Source organism: Silurus meridionalis, chromosome 29 (assembly GCF_014805685.1).
Source record: "Silurus meridionalis isolate SWU-2019-XX chromosome 29, ASM1480568v1, whole genome shotgun sequence".
Lineage (NCBI taxonomy): Eukaryota > Metazoa > Chordata > Actinopteri > Siluriformes > Siluridae > Silurus > Silurus meridionalis.
In genome coordinates this window covers 7324960-7337302 of record NC_060912.1, presented here as the reverse complement: position 1 = coordinate 7337302, position 12343 = coordinate 7324960, and the positions used below count along the sequence as shown (strand labels likewise).

General features: G+C 40.7%; 1 protein-coding gene across 1 annotated transcript; it reads left to right on the top strand.

The window, feature by feature from the left end:
* Positions 1-41: 41 nt before the first annotated feature.
* On the top strand, positions 42-11412 carry maco1a (macoilin 1a). The gene is made up of 11 exons (XM_046844314.1): positions 42-157; positions 897-1038; positions 2009-2135; positions 3608-3731; positions 5030-5208; positions 5703-6162; positions 7195-7353; positions 7488-7670; positions 7953-8073; positions 8818-8992; positions 11023-11412. Exons 1-11 carry the CDS (start codon positions 78-80, stop codon positions 11223-11225), a joined length of 1953 nt encoding a protein of 650 aa, XP_046700270.1. The 5' UTR covers positions 42-77; the 3' UTR covers positions 11226-11412.
* Positions 11413-12343: the final 931 nt, after the last annotated feature.

Genomic DNA, 12343 nt, shown 5'->3' with positions numbered 1-12343 from the left:
ATAATACACACAGTTATACGTCTTTATTCGAGCCGAGAGAAAGAAAGAAAGAAAGAAAGAAAGCGAGGGAGGGGAGAATGAAGCGGCGCAATGCGGACTGCAGCAAGCTCCGTCGGCCGGTAAAGCGGAGCCGTATCGCCGAGGGAATTCACGGCAGGTACGCGGGGAGAAGACGCGCCTCGGTCCGGCCACTTCCATCAAACACCGCCGCGCCGGATAGCAACGCTGCTGGTCCACTTTCAAATAGCCGCTTCTTTTGTTTCTTCCCTCTCCAAAGTGAGCTCCAGCTGGCAGGAGAAGGTCCAGGCTTAGCTAACCCGAGAACCCCTGGCCTAGGTTTAGCTCAATGCATCTGTTATTATACATTATAACATCTACAACGCAATGAATCAGTGCTTTGCAGCATCCTGAGCTCATAACTTGCTTTGTATCCTGGACCATCCTAGTCCAAATATCTCCAGATCCCACCTTCTAACCTCTTCTTAGACTTAGAACTTCATAAAAACAAAACATCACACCTTCCTAAATCACTTCTAATACATGTTAAATATCATATGACCTGCAACTCATGATCTCTATAAAACCTGTTATCTAAGGATTATAAATGCAACCCCCCCTGAAATCATGAGGGCCGAACTCAAAGTTCAGCCAGCGCCAGGTAATAAGTCTGCGGCATGTTTGCTTGGTTTCTTATCTCATCCCGATAGCAGCTACGGATTGCTCCTGGCCTGGATTAGGAACAAAACCTAAAAAAAACTGGTGCAGAATGAAATAATGGCATGCGATTCTATGGAAGATCTGCCTTGTGTAGCACAAAGCAATGTTTATTTTTTTCCCCCCATTGTTATAAACATGTTTCTGACACGTGATCTCTGTGTATGAATCGTGTGTCGTAGTACTTTCCTCTACCTGAAGTTCCTGCTCGTGTGGGCCCTGGTGCTGCTGGCAGACTTTGTCCTGGAGTTTCGCTTCGAGTACTTGTGGCCTTTCTGGCTCTTTATCAGGAGTGTGTACGACTCCTTCAGGTACCAGGGACTGGTGAGTGACATCGTCGTGTTAAAGGGTTTCATCATCTGTTGAGCGTGGAAGTGCAAGGATAAGGGAAATATCAGGACCAGGTTCCTGGGATTGGGAAATATTCAACAACAGAGTGTTATTGTGCGGTTGCCATCCTGAAGGGTGTTTATGCATGAATGTGTAACGTCTACACAACAATGTTATGTTATACCAGGGATACACCAATCAGGCTTAACATTATAAATCACTGATTATCCCCTCATCATGGCACGTGTTAGTGTGGTCCTCAAAGTTTGTGTGTTAGAAGTACATAAGGATTAGAACGAGTTTGGCAAATTGTGACGTCTAGACGTCTAGACGACTGGGTCAGAGCATCTCCAAAACTGCAGCTCTTGGGGGATGTTCCTGGTCTGCAGTGGTCAGTATCTATCAAAAGTGCTCCAAGGAAGGAACAGCGGTGAACCGGCGACAGGGTCGTGGGCTGCCGAGGCTCGTTGATGCACATGAGGAGCGAAGGCTGACCCGTGTGGTCCGAGCCAACAGACGAGCTCCTGTAGCTCAAACTGCTGAAGAAGTTCATGCTGTTAATGCTCGACGGATCAGGACTGTTTTGGCAGCAAAATGGGGACCGACACAATATTAGTCCGGTGGTCATAATGTTGTACCTGTTAGGAAGCAGAGTCGAAGCATCTTATATACATCGTATATACAGTTTTTATTCGCTTTTATGGGCTGTCTGTCAAATAAGTTCTTGTGTAAGTTGCTATGAATATGATTGTATATTATTATTCGACGAGGTTTGGGGTGTATCTTTATATCTGCGTAAGTATTCCAGTGTAGGAAGCTAATAATGTTTCTTATGGGAATTCATATCTCAGAGCTTGTTTGCAAATCCAAAATTGCACTGTTTAGGCTACTAAAAGCGTCCAGTCCTTTAAAGCGTTCGCATATTCGCGCACTTTTCCTCCTGATTTTTTTTTCTTTTCCCCAGGCGTTCTCTGTGTTTTTCGTGTGCGTCACGTTTACATCAGACATCATCTGCCTGCTGTTCATCCCTATGCAATGGCTGTTTTTCGCCGCCAGCACTTACGTCTGGGTACAATACGTCTGGCACACAGGTACGTGTTATGATTCCTTTATTGTGTTTGTTGTGCGGACATTTGTTGTGGTGAAAGAACACATTTTTTTTGGGATCGGTGTCTGGTGTATGAATATCCAATTCCACCAAGCAGGCGCTAATCGTCAATTTCATATCTAAGTTGAAACATAGTCAGAAACTGAAAGGGATGTGTAGGAGGAACATGCTGGATGAGAAACAGCCAAACTCTGCTACTCTGTTGCGTTGACTGGGGTTTCAAGACGTGCTGTTCAAGCTGTTCAAACATGCTTACTTCTCTTCGACATTGGAGAATGTCCAGCAGTGCCATCAGCAAAGATCTGCCAGAAACCCATGGAAGAATTGTGGTCAAAAAAGCCATACCTGTGACATGGAAACACGGTTAAGAAACTCGAATATGCATGAAAACAAATGGCAACAATTACAAAGAATTTGTTTTAGGTGATGGAAGCTTACAGATGCACATTCTTTTAAAAGTAAGATTACAAATAATAATAATAAATTGTGAAAAAAAAAAAAAAAAAATAGTACAGGTAAAAAAAAAAAAAATGTATAATAATCATCATCATCATCAATAATAATCATCATCATAATAATAATCACAATAATATATAATAAAATACAAAAAATAAAAAAGAATAAAGAAATGTACTGCACATTTTTGTATAGAAAGAGTATTACTGCACTGAAAAGTACAGATTTAGGTTAGTAAAATGCAGTATTGCACATATTTTTATTGAACAATGGGGAGCGCATTTAAGTGTTCATGAGGTAGATTTTATTTATAATTTATTTAGTTTATAACCTGTGTACATAACGGGGGATAAAGTATTAATTCTTTTCATTTTGTAGGCTTTCAAAAGAATTTTCTAGATTATTATTTTATAAAATATTCGTAAAATCCAAAAGTCTGTCTCACAAATCAATCAATATTAAAAAAAAAAACTTTTATTCAAATGCATTTTCTTATGGCCTCTGCTTGAAATTGAAGCTGCTTTTTCCTGCTTTTATTTCTGTTCTACCTCCACCCTCATCATTAATCATTTAGTGCACAATTCATAATTAACCTCGCATTAAAAGAATGACAAGAATTATTCTCCTAATTCTCTATCAGGCAGAAATGGGACTGTAAGGGGCTTTTAAAAAATAATAATAACAAAAAAAAATGAATAAGTAGTGACGCTGCAATGAATGAAAAAACGCAATCCTTCAAAATGCTTTCAGTGCCCCCCAGAGCAAAGACGAATTCAAAGAAAAGAGAAACGAAAAAAAAAAAATGTATGCAATTAAAGAAATAGAAAGCCACATGGTTTGAGATTTCTGTAAGCGTTCTCAGAAGTCCGTGTTTGTGTACGTGTTGTTGTTGTTGTCGCTAACATGAGCACACTGTCCGAGATAGGAAACGAAAACCTTTCCATTGCCGTTCAAGAGAGCGAGTTTGGCTAACCGCCTTGTGTTGTCTTGTGTCCTCAGAGCGAGGTGTGTGTCTGCCCACGGTCTCTCTATGGATCCTCTTCGTCTACATCGAAGCCGCCATCCGATTCAAAGACCTGAAAAATTTTCACGTGGGCCTGTGCCGTCCGTTTGCTGCTCACTGGTAAAGCTGTCTTTTGCCGACTTTCTTTTCACAAAGACATGAATTCTACAATGTGCAATCAGGATTTATTGTTTTATTTTCCTGTAGGCCTGCTTTATACTTACTCTTACTAGGGCTGCACGATGTTGAAAACAGATGTGATGTGTGATACAATAATGCACCGTGTGCAATGGGTTGAAAAAACAAACACACAGTGTCAGTGATTCGCCTCTAGAGGCCGCTCTCATAAAAGCAGCGGACTGGAACCCGGAAAAACTATCTGCATGGCTTTTGCCAACTATAATCAACTATAGGTGCTCAAAATAAAAATAAGGTTAATCTCTAATTAAAATAAGTCGCTCAATATGTATATAATTTGATATTTTGATCATTTTAGTATATTGTGCAGCCCTAATACATACCATGTGCTTACACATATATTATGATGTTATTTTGATTTGCAGCATATCAGTGATAGACATAAAATGTGTGCTTCTGGTTGGGGTTGTTCTGGTTTCATGAGTAGTCATGGTTTAAGATTGGATGGTTACCTCACCGCTGAATTTCTTTGTTTTGGGGCACCACTTTTCCTTGCATTTACCTTCATGTTATTCATGAAGCATTGGTCTTATAAAGACCAGTTGGTCCAACTTGTTTGGACATGATCGCTCAGTGGTTAAGGCTCTGGGTTTCTGATCAGAAGGTCAGGGACTCCAGCCCCTGCATTGCCAAGCTGTCACTCTTTGGCCCTTGAGCTCCAGGTGCAATGTATCATTAATGAAACTGTACTTTGACACTGGCTTCCTATCATGAGAAGAACGAATTTCACTGTTCTGTAATGTTGCATGTGATGAGTAAAAAGTCTCCTCTCTCGCTCTCTCTCTCTCTCTCTCTCTCTCTCTCTCTCTCTCTCTGGCTGATTGATGGAGTGAAGCTACAATACTATAAAGACTTCCACGCTGAACATGTTGAAACCCAAGCAGGTGCTGCTATGCTGAAACACTTCAGTGTCACTGCTGCTGGTTAAAAATACTCCAATCAGAAACACTGTTGAAGAGCTTGAGGTTGATTAACAAACAATGGGAAATGTGTAATTGTAGCTAGAAGGTGCACCAGCGAGGTAGGCGTGTCTAAAAACCCTGCCATGACTGAGCGTTACCTGAGCCTTGTCGAGTGAGATGTAAAGGGGTGTGAGGAAGAAACAGAGGTTTATAGCAATCACAGGGACTAACTTGTTTCTGCTCCACAACTTTAACTACAAATGTGTCAGAAATGTTTTTCCTGTGGGTAATTTTCAGCCGTTCCATTTCTCTTCACAGCATCGGCTACCCGGTGGTGACGCTCGGTTTCGGCTTTAAGAGCTACGTGAGCTATAAGATGCGCCTACGGAAGCAGCAGGAGGTGCAGAAGGAGAACGAGTTCTACATGCAGCTCCTGCAGCAGACTCTGCCTCTGGAACAGCAGATGCTCCAGAGGCAGGAGAGGGAAGCAGAGGAAGGTAAGCAACACATGATTTGGAGCAAGAACATTTTTTAACGTGTTAAACAAGCCGACATCATCATCGCCGGATAAAAAGGTGTTGGGAAAAAAATTATTTGGTGTAAAGAAAAAGAAAGAGGGGAAAAAATGTGACATGCAAATTTTTTTTTTTTATGTTTTTTTAATTTTTTAAATAAAACATCTCCTTGTAAGCATTTCCACCGTTACTACGCGTGGCTACGTTCTTATTTTAGTCACCACATGCTGCTAAATTTACTGCTGCTGGGCATTTTAATGACGTCTCTATAGACCTGTTTATTGCAAATTGTTATGCAAATGAGCATGGCATTTAAAATTCAGCGTCTCTTCTGCTTGGAAGTGGAAATGTAGCATGAGGCTGCCTCATGTTTACTTCTGATATCATGTTGTCGGCTGCCAAAATCTCCACATTATTCCTCGGTAATTGGTGAACCAAACTCCTTTTTTTCTTTCTTCTCCTCCCTTCCAATCTAGGAGCCCCTAAATCCATGCTGGAAGCAGATCCGACGCTTTTGGCACAGAACGGCACCAAGAAGCTGCCCATCTCTTTCCCCGAGCTGGAGCAGCGGGCTAAGAAACCGCACCAGCACAGCATCGGAATCAACAACAACATCCTTCACAGTGTGGAGTCGAAGCTGCAGGACATTGAGTACATGGAGAACTACCTGAGCAGCAAGAGACTGAACAACGAGCTGAACGGGTGCATGGAGGACGTGGGTGGTGCAGATGCAGGCTCCGCCTTCTCCTCCTCCTCCTGTTCCAGACATTACAAAAATTCCTCCCCACGCAGCCACAGCTCCACCAATGGCAGTGTGCCATCCTCGTCCAATAGAAGCGAGAAGAAGCAGAAGGGCATAGGGAAGAATGCTCATCGAGAGCTGATGGAGAACTGTATACCCAACAACCAGCTCAGTAAACCAGACACTTTAGTGCGGTAAGAAGCTTCTCAATAATTGCAGATTAATATGTAATTTATTTATTATCTTTGTCACACAGGTTGTTTTTTTTGTTTTTTTTTTAATGAAAATTTATTTTTTTTTCCTGTTGTTTTCTGCTTGATTTTCAATTTTTTTAATCCAATGGTTGTGATTTATTTGACATGGGCATTGTAGTTCATTTCTAGTCTATTTGTATAGTGCTTTTAACTACCGGTATGTATTTTGTCCAGAGCAGCTCAGAATTCGATTTTTAAAGAGAAATTTCGCAATAAATACATTTTCAAAGAGAAGCCACTAACCACAATAGCAAGTGGAAAAACTCCCCAAGACGACAGGAGGAAGAAACCTAAAGCGGAGACCCCAAATATTCATTCATTCATTCATATTTCATTAACTGTTTAATCATTACAGAATATCAAGAGCTAAAAAGTAGGAATTAACACTAAATAGGATGCCAGTAAATCTAGAGTCACCAAGTCATGTGGAGGAAACTAGAGGACCAAAAGGAAAACCACATGGAGAAGAGAGACCTTGCAAATCTCAGCAGAGACTTCATGCTTGGGCTCGAGCTGCTGCGTGACCGTGTCTCCGAAAAATCACTAATAAATCATTATTCAAGACTTGGACTTGCAATTAAGTTGAACTAAAAACCCTTCTGTTTCATTCCGTCATGTACAAACTGCCCGTTTACATTACGCTGAGATCCGGTCTCGACGCGTCCTCGGGTTACCTCCGGACCAGGACACGCTGCTCAGATAACATTCCTTTCGGAAGAGCGTTTACACTTTTCCACATACACAACATCCAGATACGGGTCGCGTGTTAATGTAAACCTCTGAAAACCTAAAATTGCCACTATGTTTTCTAGCTTTTATTTATGAACTATAATTTATAATTGTAGACAAGCCCTTAAATTCAGAAAATCTTCTTCAGTCGGCACAATAAGTTCTAAGCCACACAAACCACTGGCGCATGCCACAAATGCACCCAAATAATGAGAGTGAAACGTGCTGCGGTTGTGTGTGCAGTCTGGAACAGGACGTAAAGAAGCTGAAGGCGGATCTGCAGGCGAGTCGCCAGCTGGAGCAGGAGCTGCGCTCTCAGATCAGCTCTCTGAACAGCACCGAGAGGAACACTCGGTCTGAGCTCAGCCAGCTCCGGCATGAGAATGAGCTGCTCCAGAACAAGTGAGGATTCAATGCTCACAAAAAAAAAAAATTAGTACCAATGCACAGGTCAATATCCAATTAGTTATCACCGGATTGTTGTTCTTTAAAATATCGCATGTAAGTGTTAATGCTGCTTTGTGTCTTTGCATCAGACTTCATAACGCAGTGCAGTCCAAGCAGAAAGACAAGCAGACCATCGCTCAGCTGGAGAAGCGGCTGAAGTCCGAGCAGGAGGCCCGGACGGTGGCTGAAAAGCAGCTGAACGATGAGAAAAAGAGGAAAAAGGTAGAAGAGGCAACAGTCGCCCGGGCTGTTGCTCTGACCGCTGCGTCCAGGTAAAGCCTGAGGAGTTGGAAAGATTATCTCTAAGCTCTGCCCCTGCACAAATAGCTTCTACAAACATATGAATCTTTAAATAGGTGCAGATCTGTGAGGAATAGCATGGAAAAGAGAGGGTTTAGGGACAAGATATGGCTCTTTCATATTATTTTATGTCTTAAGGAGTACTTTCTTGTGCCACATCATATTTGTCGAAATCACGTTTGGTTTCTCAGCTCTCATGCACAATGACGTGACCCTACTTTTTACATTGACCTTGACTTCTCTTATCATTGTAGAGGGGAGTGTCCAGATTCTCTGAGGAGTCGAGTTCGAGAGCTGGAATCCGAATGTAAGAAGCTTTCCCTCGACCTCAAGTTCAAAGAGGAGCAGGTCCGAGAGCTAGAGGGCAAAGTGCAGGTGAGCCGCAAGCCTTTCCCCCCCAAATAAAACCCCTCTTTCCTTTCCACCTCAAACAATAAATACAAGTGGGAGACGTACAGACTGTGGTTTTAGGTAAGGGACCTCCGAACGATCGGTCTCTGATCGTAATCAGCCGATAATCGTTTTAGGAACTTTGATCGGCGGTCTCTATAAAGGGCGGTCCAGAAGGGCCGATCAGATCAGAACATTTGCAAACATCAACAGTTGACATTTTTAAAGCAATTTAAAAGAAAATGTCTGCGTGGTTAAATAATATATGAAATAATATTTTATAATATTTTATAAAAAATACATTTATATAAAAATAAATTGGAATCGATCAAATGAATGCAATACACTTTTATATTAGATTAGATTAGAATCTTCGATCAAATAGGCAAAAATTAAATTGATTAAATCAAATTTAATAAATGGAAAACTTAATTAGCACAACTACTACAAACTGTATTTTCAGTACGGAGTGAGTAGTTTTAATAATCAGTTTTAAAAATGCGTTTAAAGAGCGAGGCAGAGACTAAACAAACCCGCGGTCCGCCACTCAATACGTTCGTGAGGAAACTCTCGGTTTTATTTATGTTCCACACGCAACAAGGATTGCATTCGGTACACACGTGCACTAAACCGAAAGTCCTGTATCGAAACGATTACAAATACGTGTATTGTTACACCCCTATATAGTATAATAAAACAGTGACGTTTCCTTTTTTCCGTTTTTGTCAGGAATTGCACAAGTACAAAGAGAACGAGAAGGACACAGAGGTCCTCATGTCAGCACTGTCGGCCATGCAGGATAAAACGCAGCACCTGGAGAACAGCCTGAGTGCCGAGACCAGGATCAAGCTGGATCTCTTCTCAGCACTAGGAGATGCCAAAAGGCAGCTTGAGATTGCACAAGGTATTTTTTAATTCTCAGTAGTTAAATGAGGTTGTTTCTCCCCTCAAACAAAGACACACGTCCTATTCATGTTTGTTTTTGTCTGCTTGTCGGGACCATGCAAATATGTGTAGCTTGTATTTAAGCAGTAAAATTTGGTGCTTTGAGTACAATTCTCTCATACTGACCACTGGATGTTCAACATGGCATCTCATGGTAAAGACTCTCTGAGGATTTGAGATTTAGAATTGTTGCTCTCTACAAAGATGCCGAGGCTAAAAGAAGATCGGTATCACACTGAAACTGAGTTACAGTACAGTGACCAGGGTCATACAGAGATTTTTCAAGACGGGTTCCACTCAGAACAGACCTCGCACAGGCCGAACAAAGAAGTCGAGTCCTCGTCCTGTGCCTCAGGTGCAGAAGCTGCTCCAAAAAAACAGATGCATGAGTGCTGCAGCATTGCTTTAGAGGTGGCAGATGCAGATGGTCCACTTGCCAGTGCTCCACACACTGCAACAAGTCTGTTTGCAGGCCATGGTCCCAGAAGGAAGCCTCTTCTGAACCTGGCTCACAATAAAACAGTTTGCTAAAGATGACCTGTCCAAGAGCATGAATTACTGGCAACATATCCTGTGGTCTGATGAGATTCAGATAAACTTGTTTGGCTCAGATGGAGTCCAGCATGTGTGGTGACACCCTGGTGAGGAGAACTAGAAAATTGTTTCTTGCCTACAGTCAAGCATGGTGGTGGTAGCATCATGGTCTGGGGCTGCATGAGTGCTGCTGGTACTGGGGAGCTGCGGTTCATTGAGGGAAGCATGGATTCTGAAGCAGAACATGATGCCCTCCCTTTAGAAAGATCACAACTCAAGATGACAACTGCCTTGTTGAGGAAGCTGATGGTGATGGAGTGGCCAAGAATGTTTTCAGACCTGAACACTATTGAGCACCTGAGTGGGGAAGCGCCATGATGTCATTTTGGAGGAGTGGAAGAGGATCTCAGCAACAACCTATGCAGCTGTGGTGAATTCCATGCACAGGGGGATTAAAGCAGTGCTACATAAAGATGGTGTTCATGCAAAAATATTGATACTTCGGACATAGTTTTGACATGTTCACTTATGGTGCACTCAGTTTTGTTATTTAGACACTGATGGCTGTATTTTTAAAAGTCTGTAAATCTGTACTGCTAAAAATGTTTTTGAATGATCACAAAATTCAAGATATGGGGGCAGAAAATGTTTTTATTGTTTTATATCATTTCATATAGTGACACAAGTAAAATGTTCTTTTTTTTTTTTTTTTTTCTTCCTCTAAAAAAAAAAAAAAAAATATCAATAAACAAGAAGTCAATATTAAGAGACTTATGTTTTACACACCCCCTGTTTTTGCTCTATTTCACCAACAAAAAATATTTCCAAACAAAGCACTGCTTTGCATCTCTGAGCAACATGATGTTTAGTTCTTGAAAGAATCACCTGTTTAAACGATTCGGTTCAATTGCAATGACTCACTAATTAACATCGACTTACTGGTTGTTTTAATTTCCCATTTAAAGTCGATCTTTTTTTTTTTTTTTATATCAGTATTCAACATTTTATGTTTAAAATATGAAAACATTATTTATGCAGATTAAAGCATTGCATGTCCCTCTGAGCCGCATTAAACAGTGTGTAAATAAATCGAAATCTCACTTCAGGTGCAGCTCCTGTTTCTTCTGCATTGCAAAGGGGAATATTGTCGATACTGATTTAATTTGCTAGGTAACAGTTAAAATGTCACGTTATCCTTGTGAGACAACGAGTCTTCGTAGGCGAAAAATGGGTTCACCCACACCGATTAAAAAAAAGGTCTTAAAAATCGAGGCAATAATTACAGGTGTTATAGTGTTAAGTGATGAAGAGAAACCCAGTCCCAGCAAAATAAAAAAAATTCAAAGAATTCAAAGATTTTTCAGCTTCTGTTTCCCTCTTCATTGCTGAATTTTCATACATAATTTTTTCTCAATATCGCACACCTCTTTTGTAACACATAAGATCTGTGTGCAGGTCAGATCTTGCAGAAGGAGCAGGAGATCAAGGAGCTGAAGCAAAAGATAGCAGAGGTCATGGCCGTCATGCCCAGCATCAACTATTCATCTGACTCCAACAGCATGCCTCCTATTTCACCTCACTACTCGTCAAAGTTTATGGACACGAGTCCATCCAGCCTGGACCCCAATGCGTCTGTGTACCAGCCGCTTCAAAAATGACCCCCTGCCTTTTTTTTTCTTCTTCTTCTCCCCCCCCTTTTACTGAATTGACCAGGTTCAGTACAAAGACCTTTTTGAGCGTTTTTATTATTTTTTTTTTTTTTCCAATTTATTTCCTCCACCTCTTACTGATTTGACCAGGTTCAGTACTATGACCTTTTTATTTTATTTTATTTTATTTTTTTATTTTATTATTATTATTTATTTTTATTTTATTTTTTTTATTATATATATTATTTTTCTTCCCCCCCCCCTGTACTGAATTGACCTTTTGTGAGGTTTTTTTATTTTATTATTATTATTATTATTTTTATTTTATTTTTTTTCCCTCAATGATTATGACCGTTTTGTAATTTGGTATCGATTTAAACTCCAGGGGAAAAAAATGAAAGCTTCTTGGGCCGGATTTTCTGCGTGTTCAGTTAAGGTGCTGTGGCACAGTTTTGTGTTAGAAAACTGTTTATCATATTATTTTCCACAAAAGAACAGTATTTATCATGGGTTGCCATTTTTTTTCTCTTGTGTATCTGAAACATATTTCTGTTTCATTCTAACTGCGGTATTACAGTTTCTATTTAAAATAAGCATCAAAATGTTTGTTTATTTCTCTCCTCAGTGTTTTCGTTTACCCCTTGTTAAAGGAAGGAGTTCGACGTATTCAAAGATTTTATGCTGCATCGATATTTTGCGAAAACACATTGTTTTTGGCCATCAAAGCAATTCCTCTTTATAACCGGACCAAAACTGAAAATAAGCTTGTATGCAGAGGCGTATTAAAATGGAAATAGCTGATCGATTTCACCGCTGTTTTAATGCGGTGCCTTGAATCTTTTTCGATTTGATCTCGACTGGTTTTCCTTTACACAAAAAGTTCATGATCCCGTCACATGACTGTATCTCGACGCTCAGTCACGGAAACTTGGTACTTCTCCTCAGCCTTCCTCCCAGTTCCACTCGTTTACAACACTAAACATCCAGGTTACAGCGTTCCAATCATAAGTGCCAAGTACTTTCTCTGCATCGTTTGCCATAACAAACCTGCACAGTTCACATATTCTCTTAACAGCCCTAATTTATTATGTGACTGCTCTGAAATTCTCTCAACCTGGTTTAATCTC

Bases quoted from the DNA above. Each gene is read 5' to 3' on its own strand.
- maco1a (XM_046844314.1), top strand. From the start codon at position 78: ATGAAGCGGCGCAATGCGGACTGCAGCAAGCTCCGTCGGCCGGTAAAG. The intron at 2,136-3,607 runs GTACGTGTTATG...TTGTGTCCTCAG, and splicing joins ACAATACGTCTGGCACACAG to AGCGAGGTGTGTGTCTGCCC. The intron at 7,354-7,487 runs GTGAGGATTCAA...TCTTTGCATCAG, and splicing joins AATGAGCTGCTCCAGAACAA to ACTTCATAACGCAGTGCAGT.